Source organism: Sturnus vulgaris, chromosome 27, assembly GCF_052056855.1.
Source record: "Sturnus vulgaris isolate bStuVul1 chromosome 27, bStuVul1.hap1, whole genome shotgun sequence".
In the NCBI taxonomy this organism is placed as follows: domain Eukaryota; kingdom Metazoa; phylum Chordata; class Aves; order Passeriformes; family Sturnidae; genus Sturnus; species Sturnus vulgaris.
Genome location: NC_142269.1, coordinates 1,441,882 through 1,465,578, shown reverse-complemented (window position 1 = coordinate 1,465,578; position 23,697 = coordinate 1,441,882). Strand labels below are relative to the sequence as shown.

Genomic DNA, 23,697 nt, shown 5'->3' with positions numbered 1-23,697 from the left:
CACCCATCCCTGCCCTCTGCCAGTGGGAGCCATTCCCTGTGCCCTGTCCCTCCATCCCTTGTCCCAAGTCCCTCTCCAGCTCTCCTGCACTGCCCTGGCAGTGTCCCGGGGGCTCTGCTGGTCCCTGTGCAGGCAGGACTGGGCAGAGCCGGAGCTGCTCGCACAGGGAAAGGTGGGAAGGTGGGAGCTCCCGGTGTGCTGGGACACGGGGAGGGCGAATTCCCCGAGCTGCAGAGCCGGGACCATCCCGGAGCGTGCTGAAGGAGCAGATGGAAGCACAGGGCACTCTGTGCTCCCAGGCAGGGAGTCCTGGCAGCTTCGGAGGATGCGGGCACGGAGAGCAGCATCAGGCACCGCACTCCGGCTATTCCCCTTCCCATCGCGGATTAACCCGCACGTGGCCGGAGCTGCCGGGCTGTCCCAGCTCTTCCCGAGTGGCCAGAGCAGTGTGATTCTTACCTCATTCGCTGGGGCTCTCGGAGCCAGGGTCAGTGGCCGCTGTCACCCCAGGGTGTTCCCACTGTTACCCCGGGGTGTCCCCGCTGTCACCCCAGGTGTCCCCGCCGTCACCCCAGGTGTCCTCCCTGTCACCCCGGGGTGTCCCCGCTGTCACCTCAGGTGTCCCCGCTGTCACCCCAGGGTGTCCCCGCTGTCACCCCAGGTGGTCCCACTGTCACCCCGGGGTGTCCCTGCTGTCATCCCGGGCTGTCCCCGCCGTGTCCCGCGCTCCCCGCGCTGACACCGCTCCAGCTCCAGCGCTGCCACCCCTGCCGCTGTGGAGGGGCCGCAGTGCCACCCTCCGGCTCCAGACAAAACATCCCCGTCCCCAGACACTGCTCGGGCCCTGCGGGGACACACGGGACCTCGGGACACGGTGGGTGAGCAGGCTCCAGGCTGTGGCACTCCGGCCGTGCTGGGGAAGGGGTGTGGGAAACCTGACCCTGCTCTGCCTGGGCTCAGCCTTCCCGAACACAGACCCGGGTTCGTTTCGGTTGGAAAAAACCTCCAAGATCATGAGGATCTTTGGAAGAAATTCCCCGCTGTGAGGGTGGGCAGGGCTGGCACAGGGTGCCCAGAGCAGCAGTGGCTGCCCCTGGATCCCTGGAAGTGTCCCAGGCCGGATTGGACATTGGGGTTTGGAGCAACCTGGGACAGTGGAAGGTGTCCCTGCCCATGAGCTTTACGGTCTCTTTCAATACTTTAAGATCCCTTTCCATGAAATTTTGGAGATGCTGGGAGCCTTTGGAAAACCTTTCCTGCAGGCTGAGGGCGATTCCCAGTCCCCTCCTGGACCCAAACTGGAATCCAGTCCTGCATGGAGCCCATGGGGTTCAAAACCCAGCAAACCCCAGAGGGTCATTTGGGGTCATTTATCACCCCAAAAAACCATTTGCAGCTGAAAATAGGTGCAAATACATAGTTTTACAAAGTTTTATGGAAACATGTTCCCACTGAGCATCCCCAGTCCTGGCTCAATCTGCGGCTCTCTCACCCCTGCCAATCATTCCATCCTCACTAATGATGGAGAGGGATTATATTCACCTCTGGGCCCTTCCTGGCTGCAGACAGGGATTTATTTGGCAGCTCCCGAGCTCCTCTGGAGGGTTCCTAATGATTCAGGATGTGCTGGCTCTGGAGGGTTTTTAATGGAACATTTCCCATCTCACCTCAGATCAGCTCTGGGGCTCTGTTTCCCTCTCAGTGCCATCCCAGACAGGATCTCTGGAGGTCCCTCAGTCGGGACAGGGTCCAGCAAGTGGGATTTATTTAGGGAAGGACATGTGGCACCACAGAGAAATGACAACCCAGGCAGAATGAGAAGCGAGGCCAGGATCGGGTGGCTCCGGTCTCAGTGCAGGGGAAAGGCCAGGAAGTTTGGCAAAAGGGCATTTGGGGCCTCTCTCACTCCTGGAGACACCATTTGCCAGGGCAGGAGGACAAAGGATGTTCACGGTGGTGGGACAGGCTGTGGGGTGGTGGGGAGGGGACAGGTCACCCCTGGACCTCTGGGACAGCTCGTGGTGTCCTCACCTTGAGCTCTTCCTCACCTCCCTCCTCCATCTCCTCTCTGTGAGCTTCACCAGGCTAGGGAAAAGCAGAGATTGCCTGCGAGGTACTTCCAGGTATTCCATCATGGGTGGAATTTTCATCCTGAAGCACCCCCAGTCCCAAATTCTCCAGGTTTGTGGAGCAAACCAACCCTCTGAAAAGCGAGGCTGGACTTGAGAATGAGGTTTTATTGTCAAACCCCTTCCTATCCCTGGAAAAAGAGCCTCCAGGGAAGCCATTCCTCAGTGCAAAGGACTGGGAGAGCTCTCCTGGCAAGGGAACATCTCCAGTTCAATCAACCAACACGGGAGAAGGGGAAGCATTTTGGGAACTGGGGAGGAACTGAGGCCATTGGGGGTCTCTTGTAGAGGTGTGGGGTTTTGCTTTTCTCTGTGTCCTTCCACCATCCCTAGGGAGGCTCCTGGCTGTGTTTAGGAATCTTCCCAGGAGGGAAATGATTTTGTAAACCAAGGAAGGGGGAAAATATCCATCAGTGAATCCCTTCAGTATCGCTGCCACTCGTTTTCCTTCAGGGCAAACAAAATCCACCAGCTGTCCTTTGGCAAAGAATTTTTGTGTTTCCTTCCCAGTTTCAGGCAGAAAAGTGGAAAACTTCCCCTCCCTTTGCCTGAAACTCTGCCCCAAAGCAGTGAGAGCTCCGGGGGGTGAGGTGCCACCACAGGGTGCAAGATCCACCAGCACTGAGCAGGCAGAGCCTCTCCTGTGGTTGTTCTCACCACCCTCTGAGGGTGTTAGAAACTCCGAAATCGGGGGGGGGGGGTGGGTCTTTGTGGGACCACAGCCATGGAGCTGCTCCTCCAGCAGCACCACTTCCCTGGAATGCTGTCCTGGTCATGCTGTGAAGTCCTGGGTGGCCAGGTTGAAGACGTTGCTCTCCATGGACCTTTGCCACTTGCCCCAGTTCCTCCTGATCTCAGCCTGGACCTGCACCAACCCCACGGGCGGTGCTGGCACCCAGGGACACCAGGCAGCACCCAAGGGAGGGGACGGGGGGGCAGGGGGTGGGGGAACTGCCTGGTGCACCCTCAGGGTGTCCCTGTGCCCGCTCTGGTGGCCAGGGTTGGAGTGGGGACACACACTCACCTCCCCGTTGAGGAAACAGTAGAGCAGAGCCACCAGGAAGCCCTGGAGAGGACGAGAAGAGCAATTTCCAGCCAGAGGAAGGAACTGGAGCCCTCCGTGCTCATCTTCTCCCTGCCTTTACCTCCTCCCACCCCTCTGAGCCACCGCAGGGCAGAGCAAGTCAGTGCCAGGTTCTGCAGGCCCAACCCTTGTGCCCTGCCCCAGGTATTTGGGGGCACCCTCTCCCAGAAGAGGACAAAGCCCCAAATCCCAGGGGCTCCTGGTGGGATTTGGGGTGGGACCATGGGGGCTTTCCCTGCCCATCTCACCTGGTAGGAGCCGAGCACCAGCTCGAAGTAGAGCCGGGCATCCACGCCCACGTGCTCGGGGAAGAGCGCGAACACCACGTAGTGCACCCCGAAGAGGGGGATGAGGAGCAGCGTGGACTTGGTCAACCTCCTGTGGAGAGTGAGAGGGGTCTGGCTGCTCCCACTGCCCCAGAGACCTCCCCAAAATCTTGGTGCTAACCCCAAGTAGGCTCTCTGTGAAAGGCAGGTCTCCAAGACTCCCCTGCCCTGGGACCCCAGACCCCAGCACAGCCCCATCCCCTTACATGTACTGCTGCTTGTGGGTCTTGCTGAGGTCTGGGCACCGGATCTTCTGTGCCAACATCCTGGTGACATTGAGGAAGATGAGGAAGTTCACCTGCCTCAGGAAGCCACGTCTCAGGCTCTGCACAGCCCCTGGCTGGGTCCCCATGCCATGTGGGACCCCTGGCTCTGGGGTGGGACTCTCAGGGAACACACTCACAAATATGGCCAGGAGGATGGGAGCCTTGATCACCCACCAGTACGGGCTGGAGTAATCATCCCAGCACCTATGGGACAGGAGAGGTGGCTCTGGCACCCACTGGAACTTGTGTGGCCCAGCTGTCCCCCTGCCACTTCTTTGGCCAGCCCCCTGACCCCTTTGTACCCCTCTTGCCACAGGACCCACCAGGAAAGAGAAATAACATTGAAATTACATGCTGGCCCAGTCCTCCCCTCCTGAGTATCCCATGGCAAAAGTTCATTTTCCAGGACTTGGACTGGGACATGTGGCTGAAGTGGCCTGGAGAGGGCCAAGGGGCAGCCAAGGGGCAGCTGCTCTTACCCGTGGTCATCATAGTGCAGCCTGGTGAGCACCCACACCCCAACTGTGACCATGGGGACACCTGCAAGGACAGGACACAGACAGGGATGGTCCCTCCAGTCCTCTGGGAAGCCCCTGTGCCACCTCTCCCCTGTCCCTTGTCCCCAGAAATGTGTGTCTAGCTCAGTTCTGGATGTGGCAGGAAGGTGACAACCTTCCCACCTTCTCCAGGAGAAGGAAATGGTACCCACTGATGGTGTTGTGCCCGTGTCACCTCCTGGCCACCCTCCTGTCCCCATGCTCTTACAGCACACACAGGCACCTGGGATGGGTTGTTCCCGCAAGTGTGGGAAGGGAAGACCTGTCCTGGATCAGGCCACGCTTCCCCAGCAGCTCCGGGGTCTGGCAGGAGCAGGCAGGTGCCCACCAAGGCCATGCAGGAGATGGTGGGGTGGGGACATGCTGGGAACAGCCCTGGGGACCTCTGGCCAGGTGGGTCTCAGATCTGAGGACCTCTGGCCAGGTGGGTCTCAGGTCAGGCCATTCCCAGGTGGTTCCTGCCCGTGGATGTCCGGGATGTCCCCAGGCTCACCCCAGCCCATGAGGATGTAGCCCCAGGTGTAGCTCCTGTCGCAGGTGAAGGTGAGCAGCAGCAGTGTCTGCAGGTACAGCCCCTCCACCAGCAGCCAGTAGAAGTTGGCCAGCACTGAGTACTGGAAGAAGGCGATGGCTGCTTTGCAGGTCACCTGCCAGGGGAGGAGGGGGACAGCTCAGGGTGTGTTATACCCTGTCCTGGGGGCACAGGGGATTGTCACCCCCCAGTTCAGACCCTATCCTGGGGGCACAGGGGGCTGTCACTCCCCAGCTCAGGGTGCATCACACCTTGTGCTGAGCCCATAGGAGGTTGTCACCCTCCTCATCCTCTTGAAGACTCCTGTGATGACCTTTCAGTGATGACCTTTCAGTGCAGCCCCAGGGACTCTGCCCCAGTCCCTCACATCACCTGCACCAGGTTCTGCTCTGCCTGTGCCCCATGAGGAGGTGACCACAGGCTGGTTTTGTAGGACCTTTAAAAACCCTGTGGTTGTGCCCGTGGTGTTCTCAGTGTGGTCTCTTCACTAAGAGGTTCCTGTTTGAAAACCTCAAATCTGAGCAGTAGCTGGTGCTGGTGGGGCTGTGCTGAGCTTTAGCCCCACTGGGGACACCACTGGAGACACAGCTGAGGCCAGTGGCAGCTTTGAGGACAGGACTTGTTCCGTGCACAGAGGGAAATGCAGAAATGCAGAACCTCCTCAAGGCCACCCTTGACAGAATTTCCTCCATCTCACAGCCTCTCTCTCTCCTTTTTGCAGTGATAAATCCACCCTGGGTCCCACCAAGCCCTTCCCAGTGAGCCCCTGCTGCTCTCCCTGCCCATTCCCAGGCTGTGATTTGGGATTCACCGTGGACATGGTGCAGTGGTTGATGGACTCATCCGAGAAGAGGACGCTGTCCTTAATGAACACAGCAGTGCCCCGCAGGATGAAGGAGGTGAAGAAGTGGATGTGGATGGAATTCCTGGTGCAGTGCAGCTTCCTGCAGGAGGGAGAGATGGGCTGGGCCCGAGCAGGGGCAGAGAAGGTGCTTTGGTGCCTCCTTTCCTGGTTGGAGCCCAGCCCATGGATCACTGCTGGTGATGGTCACAAAGCTCTGGAGAAGCTTTCCTGCTCTAAAATCAGGCAGGGCAGGGTTGTGCTGTGCTTGGGGCTGCTCAGGGACAAGAGAACATCCCAGAAACCTCTGGAAAGCTCAAATCTACAGCACGGAGAGATCCGCAAAACCAGAACTTGAGAGGGCCAGCAGGGAAGGACAATGCTGCCATTCCTCTCCTCTCTTCCCAGTTCTCCTGGTGGCAGGGACAGGTCCTGGCTGCTCCAGGAGGGGAGAGGCCAAGGGAAGCCATCCCTGCTGGGGTTTATCCCGTGTCCTTGCAGCCCATGGAGCTGGAGCAGCTCCCAGCCCTACCTGAAGCAGGAGAAGATGCCGATGGCCAGGAGCAGCGCTGCCAGCGACGTGGAGTAGCCACAGGTGTAGAGCACCTTCATGGTGACAAAATGGCCTCTCTGGAAGGGACAGCACCAGCAGGGTGAGGGGACATGGACTGGGAAGTGCTGGTGTGGGACAAGCAGGGACAGCCCCTCCCCACCAAGGATGGGATAACCCCAGGAGCACCTCCACGGTTCTTTGCCCAGTGAGCAGTGTAGGGAAGGGGGACATGGGACATGGGACAGGGGACAAGGGACAAAGGACATGGGACATGGGATAGGGGACAGTTCCCCACAGCCCCAGGGGTCCCACGTGCCTTGGCCTCGGTGTCGTTGTTGCTGCTGAGGGTCTCCAGCTGGCAGGAGCTGTGGTAGGGGGGGCTGGGGAGGCTCCAGCCCCACTCAGTGCAGTTCCTCTGGATCAGCCCTGCAGGACAAGGAGGGGCCTCAGGGGAGCCATGGGTGTCACCTCTGATGGCACCCCCAAAATGCCCAGCCTGGAATAGATGGGGACAGCAGCGTGGTACCGAGTGGCCTGGCTGTCCCATCCCTCCCAGATCCCATTGCTCCTGCTGGATCCCATCACTGCCCCTTCCCTCCCAGATCCCATTGTTACCCCATCCCTTCTGGATCCCATCTCCTCCTCTGGCCCCGTGCCTGGAGCTGCCAGGAAAACTGGGCAGGGTGTGAAAACAAGCACAGATCTCTCCAGCAGAAGGGAATTGAGAATTAAAGCTATAAAAGTGCTCCTCCATCCCGTGAGGGCTCCATCGAGCGTCTCCTGCTCCTGCCCCAAGGCAAACATTTCCCAAATTACTCCTGTCTGAGGAAGTGCTGGAATGCTCCAGCTCTCCTTCCCAGCCACCCAAGAGGGATGGAGACAGCTCGGGGCATTAGGATGGTGTGGGGGAAAGGAGGGCACCGAGCAGCAAGGGGACTGTCCTGGTGTCACCAGGATGGAGGATGAGGTCCCCGAGGTCCCCACCCACAGTGGGATGTGAGGATTTGGGTCCTGCAGCTCCCTGAATCTCTGCTTTTCCTGTCCCTGCTTGGACTGCAATTTACACCAAGGACATTTGTTTTGGAGAGGCGGGAGCTGTGGGAAAGAGGAAAGGGCTGGGGTGGCACAGGGGTCCCTGGGGGGTGGCTGAGTCCCATGGGATGAGCGATCCCCGCTGGATTCAGACCTTTGGACTTCTTGAAGACGTTCAGGATGTCGGGACAGGCGACAGCTCGGGACTGGCCAAGGGGCAGGGCGGGCCAGCAGCTCACCCCATCCCAGTCGGTCGGGCAGCCTGGGGAGGGAGGGGACAGCGGTGACACCGGGAGGGGACGTGCGGGTGCCAGCACAGCCCCGGGCCCTCGCCGCCGCTGCCCCCGACCCAGGCCCGCGCTGTGCCCCGCAGGAACCGGGAGCATCCTGGCTCCGGTCCTGGAGCATCCTCTCCCGGCGCTGGGACCCCCTTGCAGCGCGGGCCTGGGAGTTCCTGGGGCTGCATCACACCGACCTCCCGTGGGAATACCCTGGGTGTGGGATGGGCTGGGATTTGCCCGTGGCAACACAGATTTATGCTGGATTTTTGCACCCGGAGGCTCAGCTCGAAATGTGTCCCCAAGGACAGAAGGAAGTCATACAAGGCTTGCTGTGAGTGAGCAGCTTAAACAACTTTTGCTTCCCTATCCAGCACTGAATTCCTGTTTAAATCATTCTCCAATGTTCTTGGGAATGAGCACGGCAGACTCAGGGCCTGGAGGAATTCGTGTTGCAGCAGCCCAGGATGGGACAAGGACATCCCATTCCAGGCCAGCTCCTGTCCCAGGACAGCTCCATCATTAACCTTGCACATCCACATTATTCACCTGGAGCCACGTCCATTCTCAGCCAGGAAATGTGGAATTGGATGAGTCTGATGAGTTTCCTCTGATTTCAGCCTGGGGGTGTCAGTCCAGGCAGGGAGAGATTGTGCATCCACAACTGGGGCTTGATTTTTGCTCTGGGCAATCAGGGAAGTGAGCACGGAATTTGGATCATCACTGAGAGCAGTCATTTCATTTCTTGGGGCCGTGGAAGCAGGGAATCATAGAAAGGTTGGGATTGGAAGTGAGATAAAAGCCCACCCAGTGCCACCCCTGCCATGGCAGGGACACCTTCCACTGTCCCAGCCTGCTCCAAGCCCCGTCCTTGGGCACTGCCAGGGATCCAGGGGCAGTCACTGCTGCTCTGGGCACCCTGTGCCAGCCCTGCCCACCCTGCCAGGGAACAATTCCTGCCCAATATCCCATCCAGCCCTGCCCTGGGCAGTGGGAGCCATTCCCTGTGTCCTGTCCCTCCATGCCTTGTCCCCAGTCCCTCTCCAGCTCTCCTGGAGCCCCTTTGGGCCCTGCCAGGGGCTTTGAGCTCTCCTTGGAGCTTCTTCTCTCCAGGTGAACACCCCCAGCTCCCCCAGCCTGGCTCCAAAGGAGCCTTTGGAGCATCTCCAGCGCCTCCTCTAGAATTTGTAGCCACCATAAAACCGAGGATGCCACGGAAATGGGGCAAGGAATGGAAGAACTTTGAGGAAAGGCTGGGAGAGCTGCGAATGTTCACCTGGAGAGAAGGATCCAGGGAGAGCTCAGAGCCCCTTCAGGGCCTAAAGGGGCTCCAGGAGAGCTGGAGGGGGACTGGGGACAAGGGATGGAGGGACAGGACACAGGGAATGGCTCCCACTGCCCAGGGCAGGGCTGGATGGGATATTGGGATGGAATAAGGAGATCCCAGAGCCTCCCACCCAGTCCATGGGATCTGAGTCACACTCCTCACGGTGGCACAGGCAGGGACAGGGATGAATGTAGCTCAGGTGGACAGGGGGCAGCAGGAACCCCAGGATTAAATCCAGGTTTTAATTATGCATTCCTGCTTCTCGGATGTTTTCCTGGAGTGAGATTCCTTCCCCTTGGCTGGCACGATCCAGGTTGCAAAATTGACCTTTTCCAATCAATTTGGCTTTTCCCTGCTAAGCTGAAGGATAAATGACATCTCTGCAGAGTTACTTAAGCAATTATGCACCTTCATATGCATTTATTGCTTAATTTTTCCAGTGCTATGAGATGAAACCCCTGGAATGACACATTCCTTATTCTCCAGGCGACAATTTTTTGCCCAGGATTTGGGCCATTCCACTTTTGGATGGAAACTGAGATGCAGTTTTAAAAGTATGTCCAAAAGCAGCACTTGAAAATTGGTTTTTCAACCAGTTAATTTGTTTAAAATCCAGATATGGGAAAATTGAGTTGCTCAGAAAATGTATGGCAGTAAAATTTACTGAATTAGGAAGGGGAGCAGATGTGAGATGGTGACACCACAGAGTAACACTGGTGCTGGTGGCCACAGCCCTGGCATTGGTGTATCAAGGGGCCTCTGTCAGGAGCATGGACCAATCCAGCATTGCCATATTCCATGAATCCCTCCCTGTGGGGGTGAGAAGGCTCGGGGGAAACCTCAGAGGCTCTTGCAGGGCCTGAAGGGGCTCCAGGAGAGCTGGAGAGGGTCTGGGGACAAGGCATGGAGGGACGGGACACAGGGAATGGCTCCCACTGCCAGGGGGCAGGGATGGATGGGATCTTGGGAAGGAATTCCTGGCTGGGAGGGTGGGGAGGGACCGGGTTGGAATTCCCAGAGAAGCAGTGGCTGTCCCTGGATCCCTGGCAGTGTCCCAGGCCAGGCTGGACAGGGCTTGGAGCAGCCTGGGACAGTGGAAGGTGTCCCTGCCATGGCAGGGGTGGCACTGGGTGGGCTTTTATGTCACTTCCAATCCCAACCTTTCCAGGATTCTCTGAATCCACCAGGACTGAATTCCCACTGTTGTTTGTGTCCCTCAATTCCCTCTATTCCCTCTAGCATTTCTGGGGCTCTCCAGGGATTTTCCTTGCCCTTTCCCTTGGTGCTGTGCTCCATTTCCCTGGAGATCCCTGCTTTTCCACATCCATGTGTGCTCAGCAATCCCCTGCCATGGATCACCCTCCAAGGACCCCTCAGGAATTCCTCCCCTGCTCCCAAGGGAGCTGATCCCAGGCTCAGCCTCACCTTCCTGCCCAGGCAGTGCTGGTGTCAGGCTCTCACTCCGGATCCTCTCCAGACATTCCGCTTCTCGCTCCTGGAACTGGAGGACGACGGAGCAGTCGGGATGAGTCCCTCGCACCTTGGGACAGGGGGAAAGGGCAGCCAGGAGAATCATGGGATTGTGGAATTGGGCTCGTGGAATTGTGGAAATGGAATCATGGAGTTGGGTTGGAAGGGACCGCAGAGCTCATCCCGTTCTCTCCCTGCCATGGGCACGGACACCTCCCACTGTCCCAGTGGGATGTGGGCACAGCAAACCCCACATTCCCAGCTCTGGGATTTGCCAGCAGAGGTGATGGAACACCAGGGAGACTGTCCAAATCCCAAAAATGTGAGAGTTGTGGTGGCCCGGTGTGCAGGGATTGGATGTCTGGGAATCCCTGCTCTGGGATTTGCCTCCTCAGCTCCCAGCTGGAGAACCAGGAGGCTGAGGCTGAACTGAGAGCAGTCCAGGAACTGCCTGTCCATTCCCAAACATCCATTCCCAAGTGTCTGTGCTTATTCCCAAGCACCCATGGCCATTGTCAAGCATCCATCCACGTCCATTCCCACGTTATCTCTGCCCATTCCCAAGCATCCCTACAGCATGTGGATTCAGGGCTGTCTGGGACAGGGATCTGGGGCCAGGACCTGGGATTGGGTTGCTGATTGTTTTAGGTGAGTGTCCAGAGATGTAAAAGGTGATAAAAGAGGGATGAGGGTGGATCTGTGAACTTCCCAAGAGAGGGAAGTGTGGGACATTGGAGCATCCCTTGGCTGAGCCCTGCCCTGCTGTGCCCTGCCCTGTCCTGGCCATGCAGCCACGCCTCAGGGTTTCTTCACCTCCTCCAGGAGATTTTGTTTCCTTTTCCTGCTGAACACAAGACTTCAAGGGAATTTCCAGCCTGGAAAAGGCATTTTGGGGCTGGCTCTGGGCACAGTACCAGGAAGGCCCAGGAATTCTCCTCTTCCATCTTGCCAGTGATGTTGGATGTGGAAGGGGCAGAGGGGTATCTCTCACCCTTTTACCTGCAGGGCTGCTGGGTTTGGTTTGTTATTTATGGCAGCAGGGCCAGGATGCTGGAGCAGGAACAGTGAATGTGCAGGGCTCCCTTTTGAGCTCCCTGCAGGGCAGGGAATTCTGCTGTGCCTCAGTTTCTCCCCATGGAAGGGGCCGGATGCCACTCTAAAACCCTCCAAACCCTCCCCCCAAGACTAAAATCCTCCAAGCCTCCAGGGCTCCCACAGCCCAGCTTCCCTTTCCCTTTTCCCCAGGGCAGCCTGACCAGTTCACTCAGTCTGGCAGCACAACCCCCCCATGTCTCCCCCATTCCCGCAGGGATTTGGTGCCATTCCCATGGCCCTGGCCTGGGGTGGGGACCACCCACGGCTGTCCCTGTCCTCTGTCCCCTCATCCAACCCAGTCCTTGTGCCTGTGGATGCTCCCCAGGGAGTTCAGGGCTCCTCCAAGGGCTGTAGGACGCAGGTTGTGGGATGGAGGATCCGTTCCCGAGGGATCATCCCTGGAACTTGAACCTGTGGGACCTGGGGGGCTCTAAGCTCTGCCCAGTCCTGCGGGGTCCCAGCACCAGCCTTGTCACCACATTGTCCCCAGCGTGGAGCTGTGGGAAAGTCCCCAAGGGGGCCTTGCAGGGCATCCCCTGGCTCGGGAATATGACAGATGGGGATGGGATGGGATGGGATGGGATGGGATGGGATGGGATGGGATGGGATGGGATGGGATGGGATGGGATGGGATGGGATGGGATGGGATGGGATGGGCAGCCCCCACCCTGGGCAGGAGGATCCTTCACTGCTCCCGGGCCTTGGGGTGGTTGGTATGGGGGGACCGCCAGTGCCCCCCACCCTGTCCCCGTGCTGTCCCCAGGGCCACTCACCTGAAGCGCGGGGAGGAGCAGCAGGAGCAGCAGCGAGCGGGGCCGGGGCAGCTGCCAGGATCCCCCAGGGACCCTCCGTGGGGTCCCGTTTCTGTCCCCGAGGGGTTGGGGACAGCCCAGCTCCTCCCTCATGACCCGGGGCTCCGGGGGTGCCCCAGCACCTTCCTGCCCTCTCCCCTCTGCCCTTCCCAGCCCTGTCCTGCCCCGTGTCCCTCCGGACCCTTCCTTGCTGCGGGTCTCGGTCCCGCTGGGTGACGCCAGCTCCTGCCCGTGTCCCCTGGCTGTGGCTGTCCCTGTCCCCCTGTCCCCCTGTCCCTGTTCCCCTGCTTTGCTGTCCCTGCCCCCTGTCCCTGTCCCCTGGCTGTGCTGCCCCTGTCCCCTGCCCGTGTCCCCTCGCTGTGGCTGTCCCCGGTTCCGCTGGGCTCTGTCTCTCCTCCAGCCCGGCTGTCACCGCTCGGGGATCCGGGACCCGCAGGCTCCTCCCTCCGCTCTCCCTGCGGTTGGGTGGAGCAGCTCGGGAGGGACCCCCAGGCTGGCACTGCCCCCAGCACCCACCGGCGGTTCGGGACCCCCAGCGGGACCCAGGGGATGCCGAGCGGGGACACCGAGCCCTTCCCGGCTCCTTGGGCTGGGGCCAGGCTGTGGGAAGTGGGGGCGCAGCGGGATGGGATGCGGGGTGCCGAGGGTGACACCCGTGCCCATGGGGGGACAGGGGCGCTCCCTCCGGAGCTGCCCCAGCCTGGCTCTGCTGGCTCCAGGGTGACCGGCAGTGCTGTCCCAGCCCTGGCCCCTGGCCCCGTCCTGCCCCTCCTCCCTGGGACACCCCCGAACCCCTCCCCAATATTCCCCCTTGCCCAGAAACTTCTGGGATGGGCTCTGGGTGTGCGACAGCCCCACCCGCTCTGCAAACTGAGCCCAGCTCTGCCCAGCCCTGGGGCTGGGGGCGCGATTTTGGTGTTTTAGTCTGTGCCGGATGTTGTCACCTCGGTGCCAGAGCAAAGCAGGGAAGGTCTGGGGGGACCCCAGGAACAGCCTGGGATGGACACAGAGCAGGGAACAGCGGGAGCTGCATTTCTGGATCTTCCCCCAAGGATGGGGCTGGCCTTGGATCCAGACCCCCAGGCATCACCTAGGCTCTTATTACAGAAAAAAATAAAATTATGTCTCTGTAAATATAGAAATATGTATAAAATCCATAAAAATATATATTGTGGCTATGTAAAATAAATGTATTTATACAATTCTCCCTGCTGGAAAGCCCCAGCTCCCTCAGCAAGGGGAATCTTTACTCAAACATCACCATTTTAATTATTTTAATAATGGGACCCCCAATTCCAGGGAGACTTTAGGGGTCCCATCCCATCCCCAGTGTTGGGGGGAGGGGGGGTCTCTGTGGGTCTCATCCCCAATTTTGGGGAGCATTTTAGGGGTTTCTGGAGGTTCCATTCCCAATATTAAGGAAGATGTTTAGGGGACTCATTCCCAGTTTTTGGGGAGTCTCTGGGGGTCACATCCCAAATTTTGGAGGGGTGTCATTAAGAAGTTATCTGTAAATGAGCTCGCCCTAAAAAAGGCGGATGAAAGAACCAGGTGCGCAGTAATTCCACGCCCTCGTTTGCCGTAATGAGGAGGCAAAGGCTGAGCCCGGGGTTATGTTGACACCAAAGCTGCCGAGGCCGGGCCAGGCTCATTAACATCTGAAATGGAACCACCCAAATTAATAATTTAATTTCACAGCAGCCCATAAACACTTGGGACAGAGCCTAAAGCCCGAATTAAAGCGTCCCTGCTGGAAGAACCCCGAGCCCCCCGGCACCGCCCCCGTGGGCTGGATTTTTTTTGGGGGGAGAGGCGCCCCAGGTGTCCCCATAAGGCAAATTTGATGCCAAACGGGCTGCGGGCTCTGTGCCCAGCTTGGGCTGGGTGGGAAGCCAGCGGAAATCGGGGAAGCGTCGCTGTGGGATGGGAACCCCTCTCCCCTTTCCCAGGAGGACGGAGAGCCCGGGGGTCCCTGGGGTGACTCCCACCCGCGCATTCCCGAGCTGCTCCCGATCTTCCTCCAGCGGGGAGGAGCCGGGACAGGCCGTGGTGGCCTGACCTTCCCGGGGCGGGGTGACCTGCCCAGCCCCGCTGGCCTTGGGCCACTGCCCCCTTCGGCAGGGGCAAGAGGCAAAGAAACGAGGACAAACTCTGGAATGCAAATCCCAAACGCTCTGGGCTCCCACAGGGGGTCCAGGATGGGGCGGCGGTGCCCATTCATGTGGCAGTGACAGTGGCAGTGGGGACAGCTGGAGGGGACAGGACAGGACAGGACAGGAGGATTTGCCTCGGGCACACGGCTCTGGTGGAGGGGACGGCGATTGTGTCCCTGCCCAGGGAATGTCCCCAGAGGCTGCCCCGAAGCCGTGGGCGGTCCCAGCGATCCCGCCGGGAGTTTGGGATGATTCAGCCGTTCCCAAAGCAAAGGGAGTCACTGACAGGACTCTTCCTGCAGGTGACAAACGCTCGTTCAGGGATCACCGATTGTGCTGCCTCCATCCCACCAGGGATGTAGCCAGGTGGGGTTCCCGCCCCGCGCCTCTCCCTGGATTTTGGGCTCCGTGGAAGGAAACAAGCCTGGGAAGGGAAATTAGGAGGAAGAGGAATCCTCGATGGCTGGGTGACAGCTTGGGGACGACGAAGATCAAAGCACTGGCAGCGTGAGACATCTTGGAAAGGGGATTTTTTGTAGTTATCGTTCAAAATGAGGAGCTTAAACCCATTCACAGTTCCGGACACAGAGAGTGTCCCCAGAGGTGTCTCCGGAGTGCCTGGATGTGACAGCGTGATGGTGGGCAGCCCAGAGGACAGCAGCTCCCACTCTGCCACCCCAGAGCTCGGGTTTGTCCCCGTGTGCAGTGACAAACTGCTCTGGGACTGGTTTTGGGAGCCCCTGGAGACAGCAGGAGCTGGGGGGGATGTGTTGCCTCAGCGGTGCTTTCTTCATCTCCCCCGAGTCTTGGGCAAGGCTGCTGATTCTGCCGGGGTTTCCTCACTTTGGGAATCTCTCTGGCTCCGCTTGGTCTCCCAGGAAGTGGCACAAGAGATGTGCTTTCACCTCCAGGGCAGCTCAGAGCTCGATTCCTCACCTTCCCGGTGCTCCCGGTCTGACCTGCCACCATGCCCTGCCTGCCTCTGCTCTGTTTTTTTGCCAAAGTTGGTTGATGCCCCGCGGACAGGGGCTGGATCCCACCGATCCCATTCCAAGATCTGGAGCAGCACCCACACGGCCCAAGGCGGGGGCAGAAGGTCCCTGTCCCTCCTGGTCCCCAGGGACTGACCCCATTCCAAGGCCTTGGTCCTGAAAAGCAGAATTCCTGGTGCAAAGCACAGCTCCTGGAACTCACCCTGTGCTGAGCAGGGATAGAGCTGAGATCCCGGCCCTGTGCTGGGTGTAGGGGAGGGTTTTCAAGAGTTTCCAGAAGAAATCCCAGAGTTGCTGTAAGAGAGGGGCTCCAGAGCTTCCAAAGAGAGCAGATCCTCTGCTGGGCATCCTCAGGGTGTCCTTGGCACTGGGTGGCTCTTCCAGGGAGCAGCCACTGATCCCTCTGGTGGGATCCATCCCCATCAGAGCTGGAGAATCCTCTGATCCCTCGTGGGTTTTCCTAATGGATGTTTTATGTGTCCCCACCAAGGTGGGAACACAAACCAGCCCAGGGCTGTCACCTCTCCCAGTGTGGGGGAGTCAAATGAGGGGGGGTCAGCAGAGGTGGCACCTCCTACTTAGGGAAGGTGACCCGGGCAGTGTCCTGGGGACAGCACAGCCACAGCTGCCTTTGTCCCCATCCCACCTGCCTCGACATTGGCACTTTGCTGTGCCCAGGCTCTGCTGTCCTGGCCAGTTCCTGTCTTGCCACTCAGGCCCCTCTGGCCATGGACCCTCCTGCTCGTCCTCCTGCTCCTCCAAAGGGCCAGGAGTGCTCCTGCCCTGGGACTGTCCCCACCCTGACCTGCAGCCCTAATTCTGTGACTCTGAGGCTTTGGAGAGGTTTAGGAGTTGGGCTGATGGGATGTTTTGGGGGAACTGAAAAGGGACAGGGGACAGGGGACAGGCTGGAGCCAGGAACAGCCCAGAGCTGAGCCTGGTCTGAGCCCTGCCCTGTCCTGCCCTGCTGCACAACACAATTGTGCTTGCTTTGGCTCAAGAAAACTTCCCAAATTCCTTCTCCTTCTCCTTCTCCTTCTCCTTCTCCTTCTCCTTCTCCTTCTCCTTCTCTTCTCCCCTCTCTCAATAATGACCCCTGCAGAGGGGCTCAGGCTGCCATGGGGGACTGAGGACATTCCGAGCAGGTCCCTCTCACCCTTCATGTCCCACCCCTGGCACGAGGCTGCCTTAGACTCCTCACCCTCACCCTGGTGCTTGAATCCCTCCTAAGAGAAGATAAAATCGGGATCAGCCCAGCCAGGCTCTGCCAAAACAGGCAGGAAGCAGCACAGTAATTAAATGGGCAAATAATGGGAATTTAGAATTATAACAAAAGGCAGAAAAGCAATCCAGAGGGGGTCGGAAAAATTAGGAACACAGAGAAAAATCCAATCAAGCAGAAAATAGCCCGGACTGGAGCCAAGGGCTGGGGGCTGAGGCAGCCAGGCTCAGAGCCCGGGGGAGGATTTGGGGGCGTCTCTGGTGCCTTTCTGGAGCAGAACGAGAATTTTGGGAGAGATCTGTTCCCGAGAGGAGCTGGCCGCGGGCTGAAACATTGGGAAAAGTTCCCAGCTCTGCACTGGGGCACAGCAGATCTGGGATGTGATATCCATGAAAATTCCCAGAGGAACGGCCTGGAAGTGTGGCTGGGGGGGCGGGGGGAGGTGCCTGAGGCTGGGATGGGTTGGGGTCTCTGGGGGCACAGAGTGGATTTTGCTGGAATTCAATGTTCTCTGCAGACTCCCCATTCCCAGGATTTCCTGGGATGAGCAGGGACACACTGAGCTCTCTGCCAGGGGGAAAGCAGGAGCTGTTTGTGCTCTGCTGGGCACAAATCCCCTTGGGAATTTCCTGGGAAGGAATCGTGGCAGGGGTTTCTGGGGCTCCCATCCCAAACACTGAAGAGATTTTGGCGGGATTCTGTGGTTCTCACCCTCAGTTTTGGGACTTTTGGGGGTCTCTAGGGTTTCAACACAAGTTTTAAGGAAGACGTTTGGTTCCCATCCCAGTTTTGGGGAGATTTTGAGGGTGGTTCTTTCTGTGGCTCCTTAACCCAAACTTGGGGGGGGGGGGGGGGCGATTTCTGAGGGTCTCATCCCAAATTTTTGGGGGGCTCCAGCAGCAGCCTGGAGCCAGGCTCTGCTGCCAGCACTCCCTGCTCATTCCTAGGTTTCCATGGGGAATGCAGGGGTTGTCACTGCATCCATGGGGTGCAGGGGGCTGGGACACAGCCCCGTGGGACCTGGCACGGTGACAAGGACATCCCGGGGACCCCAGGTGGCACCGAGGCTGGTGACATCCTGGGGACAATCCCTCACGTGACACGGAGGCTGTGACAACCTGGGGAGCAGCCCTGGGGTGGCACTGAGGAACCATCCCCAGTTTTGGGGAGACTTTTGAGGGTCCCAACCAATTTTTTGGGAGGATCTCTAGGGGCTCCATCCCCCAAAATGGGGAGATTTTAGGGGTCTCATCCCCAATTTTGGGGAGACTTTTGGGCGTTTCTAGGAGTCCCATCCTCCAGTACTAGGGGAGATGTTTAAGAATCCTATTCCAAATTTTACAAGGAACTCTGGGGGTCCCATCCCCAGTTCTGGGAAGATTTTGAGGAGGTTTCTGTGGTTCCCAACCCCAATTCTAGTTGAAAATTTTGTAGGTCTCTGGGGTTGCCATACAAATTTTAGGGAGGACTCTGGGAGTCCCATCCTCAGTTTTGGGGAGACTTCATTAATCCAATGTCCCTCCCGTTCCCTAATGAGGCTCAGATCCCATGAACTGCTCCTTTCACCCCCCTCCCCACGAGACACAGGGTCGGGGACACGGCCCAGCCCCATGGGGACACACGAACACCCCAGCCCCGTTCCCCAGGAGCTTTCCAGGGGATTTCCTGCCGGGAAAACCAGCCCGGGGACATTCCTGGAGCGGCCGAGCCTCTCCCTCAGGGCAGGGTTTGTTTCCCCGGGAGCCCTGGAGACGATCCCGGCTCCTGCGGCAGCTCCGCTCCCCTCGCAGCCGAGTCATGGAGGGGGGAGCGGCCGGGGACCCCCGCGGGCTCTGGGGGGACCCCCCAGCAGGGACCGTCCTTGTCCCACGCAGGGTGAGCCCCGGAGCGCCCCGGCATGGCGGGGATAGGGGTGGAGATGGGATGGGAGGAGAGGGGGGTTGGGCTCGGGGGTTTGGGTGGCACCGGGGGTTTTGCAAACTCCTCCCGGCGCTCTGCAGACCCCAAAGGCCATCCCTGCACAGGGACCTGTCCCCCGAGCTGGGAACTCTCCAGGGCTGGAAGTCACCCAGGATGGGAGGGCAAAAACCAGGGGAGAGAGTCCAATCTCTTCTCCAGGGCTCCCGTCCTGCTCCCCCTGGGCCAGCTGCTCCTCCTGCCACCAGCCGTGTCCCCTCTGTCCCCTCTGTCCCCTCTGCCCCCTCCTGTCCCGCTGCCAGGACGCTGAGTTAACCCAGCAATTCGCAATCCCGGCCTTTTCCTTCCCCTCCTGCCTTGCAGCTCCGCGCCGTGGGCTCGCCGCCCGGAGCCGTCCCGGTGTCCCGGCCGCCGGTGCTGATCCTGCAGCAGCTCCCCGGGCCCGGGGCCGCCCCCGCGGCAGCGCCGCCCGTGCGGGGAGGTGAGTGCGGGCAGAGCTGTGAGAGGCAGCGCCGAACCCGCCTTGACTTCAGCCGCTCCTTCTTCCCCCCGCAGGGGGCCTGAGCCACACCCAGGAATGTCCATCCCATCCTTGCATGGATGTTCGGCCCCGCGGGATGCGATTTTTGGGGATTTAACCAAGTCTGGGCTCCAAGATGCTCCCAGGGAGCAGTTTGGGGCTGGGTTGATTTTTTCTTTTTTTTAATTGACCAGTTTTTGTTCTCCAAAACCCCATTTCCTGCGGACATTCCTAGGGAAAGCCAGGATGCCTTGGGCTCCTTGGAATTGCGAGGTGGGATTGAGTGGGATTGGAACCTTGGGCTGTGCCACTGTCCAGAGGGGCTTCACCCAACCTTGTGCCCCCAGGCTGCAGCAATCCGGGCTGGCAGCAGAGCCCGGGGGCTGTGAGCACCGGGGACAGCAGGGACAAGAGGCTGTGGTCGCTGGGGACAGACCACGGGCAAAGTCACCTTGTGCTGTTGGAAGGGGTAAGGTGGAGAAATCCAGAGAGGAAAAAGGATGCTGAAAATCAGTGTGGAAAGAAAAGAGACCCAGCCTGGGCCCCTGGTGGGATCTATTCAGAGCTTCCACTCTGTGTCCCAGCCCTGGTTCAATTCCTGGAGTGCTCCCTGCTCCTGGATCCGGCTCAGCAGAGCCCCAGGATGTGCTGGGATGCTCCTGGCTGGAGGGACAGCCACCCCCTTGTGTCCTGGGAGCCCAGCCTGGCAGCTCTGAAGCCTTTGGGGATCTTTGGAGCACATGGGGGTGGTCCAAACTCTTTCTTACCCCAGATCATGGAATCAGGGTATCCCAGAATGGTTTGGACTGGAAGGGACATTAAGGATTGTCCAGCGCCACCCCTGCCATGGCAGGGACACCTCCCACTGTCCCAGCCCATCCAGCCTGGCCTGGGACACTTCCAGGGATCCAGGGGCAGCCACAGCTGCTCTGGGTGGATGAAGCCAGCAGGATCTCAGGGGAATCCAGCAGGTTCATGGGAAGTTTCCATGGGAATTTCACACCTGCAGAAAATAGGGATGTTTTGGGGGATGCAGAGCCAGCTTTGGGGCTTCCTCTGTATGGATTAGCCTCAGCAGCCACCTCCAGTGTGGCAATCCAGCCAAGGGAACAGGAACACTGCCCTGGGCCCAGCTCCTTGTGTGGAGCCTGGCAGGGGCTGAGGGGGCACTGAGCATCCCCACTGAGCTCCTCACCTGGATCCAGCTCCCAGGAGGGGGGATTGGGATCCTGGGATCACCCCCATGGTGCAGCCCCAGCTCCTGCTCCTTGGTGGGGCTCAGAGCCGTGTGCACAGAGCAGAGCTGACCCTGCCGTGCCTCTGGGCCACCCCAAGGACGCCGCCTCTGCCAGCTGCTGCCAGGACAGGTGCTGCCCAAGCCTCTGAGAACTTCCAGGGTTGGAGAAATTCTCCCCAGAATGGGTGAAAAGTCTGGTGCCTCCAGCCTCAGTAATCACCCCTTGTGAGCCAGCCCAGATGCTTGGTCGCATTTGCAGGGGGAAAAAGGCTCAAATATGGCAATTTTCAAGTTTTATCCAAGCAAAATAATTTTTAAATACCACATAGGGCTTCCAAAGCGGGGTGGGGGAAGTCTGGCTTTGCTCCCACTGCTTGGGAACAGGGAGGAGCCTTGGGGCCGCCCCATCCCAGGCACTCATCCCAGGCTGAGCTCCTCCTGCCCTCCATCTGCTCCCTCTCTGACGCAGAATCTCCAATTCTCTGGCAGATTTGATGGAGTTGATGCTGATTCAAACCTCCCAAATGCACCAGCTGCTGATGCACGGCCTGGCCATGGCAGCTCTGATGCCCCTTGGTGTGGGGCCAGCCCCAGCCCAGGCCCAGGTGAGGCTCAGGGGGGCTGGGTGGGCAGAGGGACCTTCCCAGGGCTGTTCAGGAGAGCAGGATCCCCACATCCTGCTTTGACACCCTCTGGGTGCAGCACCTGGGTGGTCCCAGCCCAGCTCAGAGCAGCCCTTTGGGGTTTTGCTGCTCTCTGTGGGGGTTTGAATCCAGCTCTGAGAGCTCAGACCGTATCCAGGCCCTTGGGCAGAGGTTTAGCCCAGCTGGGAAGAGCCAAGACAGTGGAAGCACAGCCCAGTCGGGCAGGAAGGCTCTGCAGGGGCTGCCATTTAAAAACCCATCTCGAACCAAAACCATATGAAACATTTCATCTCCTTGTGGGGAACAATACTGCTTTCCGGGCAGGGCTGGGCTGTGGCAGCTGCTGAGCTCGCTGCCAGCTGGCACCTCCTGGCACTCACCCCCTGCTCTCCCAGTGCCACCAGCGCAGCGCTGGCCAGGACTGGACCCTGCCTGCTCCAGCGGGTCTCAGATAGATCAAAGGGGCTCTTCCCACGGAGTTTGGTCCCATCTGTGGGACTGCCACCCCCCGTGTCCCCAGCAGCTGCGTTCCCACGCTGCTGCCCCGGGGATGTGTGTGGGACCGAGCCCACCCAGCGGGAGCAGCCGGGTGCGATACCCGGGAAGAGGCGCTTCGGGAGCGCTGGAGCCCAGCCCTGTCCCTGTCCTTATCCCTGTCCCTGTCCTTATCCCTGCGCCTATCCCTGTCCCTGTCCCTATCTCTGTCCCTATCTCGTTCCTGCCCCTATCCCTGCCCCTGTCCCTATCCCTATCTTCGTCCCTGTCCCTATCACTGTCCCTACCCCTCCCTGTCCCTGCCCGCTGTCGGGGCCTTCGCAGGGCGAGGAGGAAGAGGAGGCCGTGGTTTTCCACCATCACTACGTTCCCTGGCCCGCCCCCGGCCCGGTCCCCGTGCGGTTCCTGCGCTCCTCGCCTGGGGACGAGCGGTGAGTGCCGGGGCTCGGTGCCACCTCGGTGTGACAGCTCCTCGTGTGACAGCTCCTGCAGCCGCAGCCGGGCTCGAGGGACACCTGCAATCCATCCCTCACCTGTCCCCGCTCCTCTCCGCAGAGCTGTGCCCCCCCCGCCGCCCCCCAGTGCCACCGGGACCGTGGGACCCGGCGTGTCCCCGGCCGCTGGTAAGGACACCTGGGAGACCCTGTCCCCATGGCCCCGACGGGGACAGCTTTCCCTCGAGCTTCTATCATCGCAGGCTGAGCTCCCTGCTCCCTGTGTCCATGCGGGGCTCAATCCCTGTCACCTCCCCTGTCTCCGCAGAGTTCTACAGCGCGGAGGAGCGGGGGCTGTGAGCTCTGCCCCCCGAAGATCCTGAAGGTCCAGCATAGATACTCCACGGTTCCCACCCTCGTTTTGGGGTGGTTTCCTCGTTGTGTCCCCCCCAGGGCAGGGTGTCACAGCCCCAGTGACACCCTGAGCCCAGCTGGGCACCGCGCCCCCGCCGGAGTGGTACAGGCTGTGCTGTGTTCCTTGGTGGGGACAGGGGGATGTCCCCAGCCCACGTGGTCCCAGCCTTCATTAGTACCTCCAGCTCTCAATGCAGCATTGCCTGTAATTAATTTGCTTTGTTAAGAGAACGCCTTGCTGTCTCTAATTAAGCACATGTAATTACATGGGCTAATGGCTCCGTGCCTGAGTGCAGGGGCTCCCTCGGGGGTGGGGATCTATCAGTGCCTGGGGGGGCTGGGGGGGTGTGTCAGTGCTTGGGGGTGCTGAGAGGAGTCCTGGGGGCTCTGTCAGAGCCTGTGGGGTGGGGGGTGGTGCTGGGGCTGGTGCTGGAAGCTCCCGAGTGGGATCTCCTGGCTGAGCACAGGCAGAGCTGGATCTGGGAGGGGATGTGGCTGGGAGACCAGCCTGAAAGAGAGAAATCACGGATTTTCCCAGGATTCAGTGACCCCTCTGCTCCCCAGGAAGCAGGAGAAAGTGGGGAGTGAAGGCTTTTGGGTGCTGAGAGCTGTCCCCTGCCCGTGCCACCTCCCCAGCCCCACGGAGGGGTGCCAGCCCTGCTGTGCCCTAGGGGGGGTTCCAGGCTTTTCCCTGGAGCAGAGCTTCTGGCAGGAGACCTCAGGGCTGGCGGTCTGGAGCTCTGAGGATGCAGAAAGGCACCTTAGACCCCCTCCTTGGACTGCCTTGAACTTCTACTTCAGTGGAAGGCAAGATTTACCTTCCCTGTGCTCTGGAATGGGCAGATCTTCCCCAGCATGGCTCCTAGAGAAGCTCACAAATGTGGAGCAGGAGGATCAGTTTGCATTCCCAATGGGAAGGTCCAGCTCCTCCAGCTGGGAGGGACTGAAGGAGGCATCCAAAAGCAAAGCTAGGTTTGATGGGAGAGCAGGCTGGACCCCAAAGATTCCCACATGGACACAGAATGGGAAGGAGGAGGTGAGGAGTCACCTGGAGTGGGCTGGACAGGAAGGGTGGGCTCGAGATGTGACCCAATCTTTGCTTTAATATGAGAATAATGAGAGGAATGGGAGGGTGAAGCAATGGGCATTGCAACACCCTTGGTGGACGTAAGGCTGGGTTCTGGTCAAACTGGGGCACCCTCCAGCATGGCCAGAGCCTGGGGACATCTCTGTCACCTCCAGGGGACAGGGGAAGGTGTGGGTGGAAGAGCAGAACAGCCCTGGGCACAGCAGGGACAGCGATGTTGGGCTGGGGGCAGGTCCTGCCAGGTGAGGGACAGAAGGGCTGGGATGGTCCCAGTGGATGT

The 23,697-nt window shown here is 59.5% G+C and overlaps 2 protein-coding genes across 2 annotated transcripts; one reads left to right on the top strand and one right to left on the bottom strand.

The window, feature by feature from the left end:
- Window positions 1-1,472: 1,472 nt before the first annotated feature.
- On the bottom strand, window positions 1,473-10,629 carry LOC106858234 (vasoactive intestinal polypeptide receptor 1-like). The gene is made up of 12 exons (XM_014884782.2): window positions 10,351-10,629; window positions 7,475-7,582; window positions 6,605-6,714; window positions 6,268-6,365; window positions 5,706-5,838; window positions 4,856-5,009; window positions 4,285-4,345; window positions 3,943-4,009; window positions 3,746-3,837; window positions 3,462-3,591; window positions 3,154-3,195; window positions 1,473-2,994 (listed from the first exon to the last, which is right to left on the bottom strand). Exons 1-12 carry the CDS (start codon window positions 10,499-10,501, stop codon window positions 2,902-2,904), a joined length of 1,239 nt encoding a protein of 412 aa, XP_014740268.2. The 5' UTR covers window positions 10,502-10,629; the 3' UTR covers window positions 1,473-2,901.
- Window positions 10,630-18,431: 7,802 nt separating this feature from the next.
- On the top strand, window positions 18,432-22,609 carry PRR29 (proline rich 29). Its single transcript, XM_088179582.1, has 5 exons — window positions 18,432-18,544; window positions 20,833-20,948; window positions 21,807-21,913; window positions 22,038-22,105; window positions 22,245-22,609. Exons 2-5 carry the CDS (start codon window positions 20,838-20,840, stop codon window positions 22,274-22,276), a joined length of 318 nt encoding a protein of 105 aa, XP_088035708.1. The 5' UTR covers window positions 18,432-18,544; window positions 20,833-20,837; the 3' UTR covers window positions 22,277-22,609.
- Window positions 22,610-23,697: the final 1,088 nt, after the last annotated feature.

Bases quoted from the DNA above. Each gene is read 5' to 3' on its own strand.
- LOC106858234 (XM_014884782.2), bottom strand. From the start codon at position 10,501: ATGATTCTCCTGGCTGCCCTTTCCCCCTGTCCCAAGGTGCGAGGGACT. The intron at 3,196-3,461 runs GTGAGATGGGCA...CGTCCTCTCCAG, and splicing joins TGGTGCTCGGCTCCTACCAG to GGCTTCCTGGTGGCTCTGCT. The intron at 2,995-3,153 runs GTGAGTGTGTGT...GGGTTGGTGCAG, and splicing joins ACTGTTTCCTCAACGGGGAG to GTCCAGGCTGAGATCAGGAG.
- PRR29 (XM_088179582.1), top strand. From the start codon at position 20,838: ATGGAGTTGATGCTGATTCAAACCTCCCAAATGCACCAGCTGCTGATG. The intron at 20,949-21,806 runs GTGAGGCTCAGG...GGGCCTTCGCAG, and splicing joins CAGCCCCAGCCCAGGCCCAG to GGCGAGGAGGAAGAGGAGGC. The intron at 21,914-22,037 runs GTGAGTGCCGGG...TCCTCTCCGCAG, and splicing joins TCCTCGCCTGGGGACGAGCG to AGCTGTGCCCCCCCCGCCGC.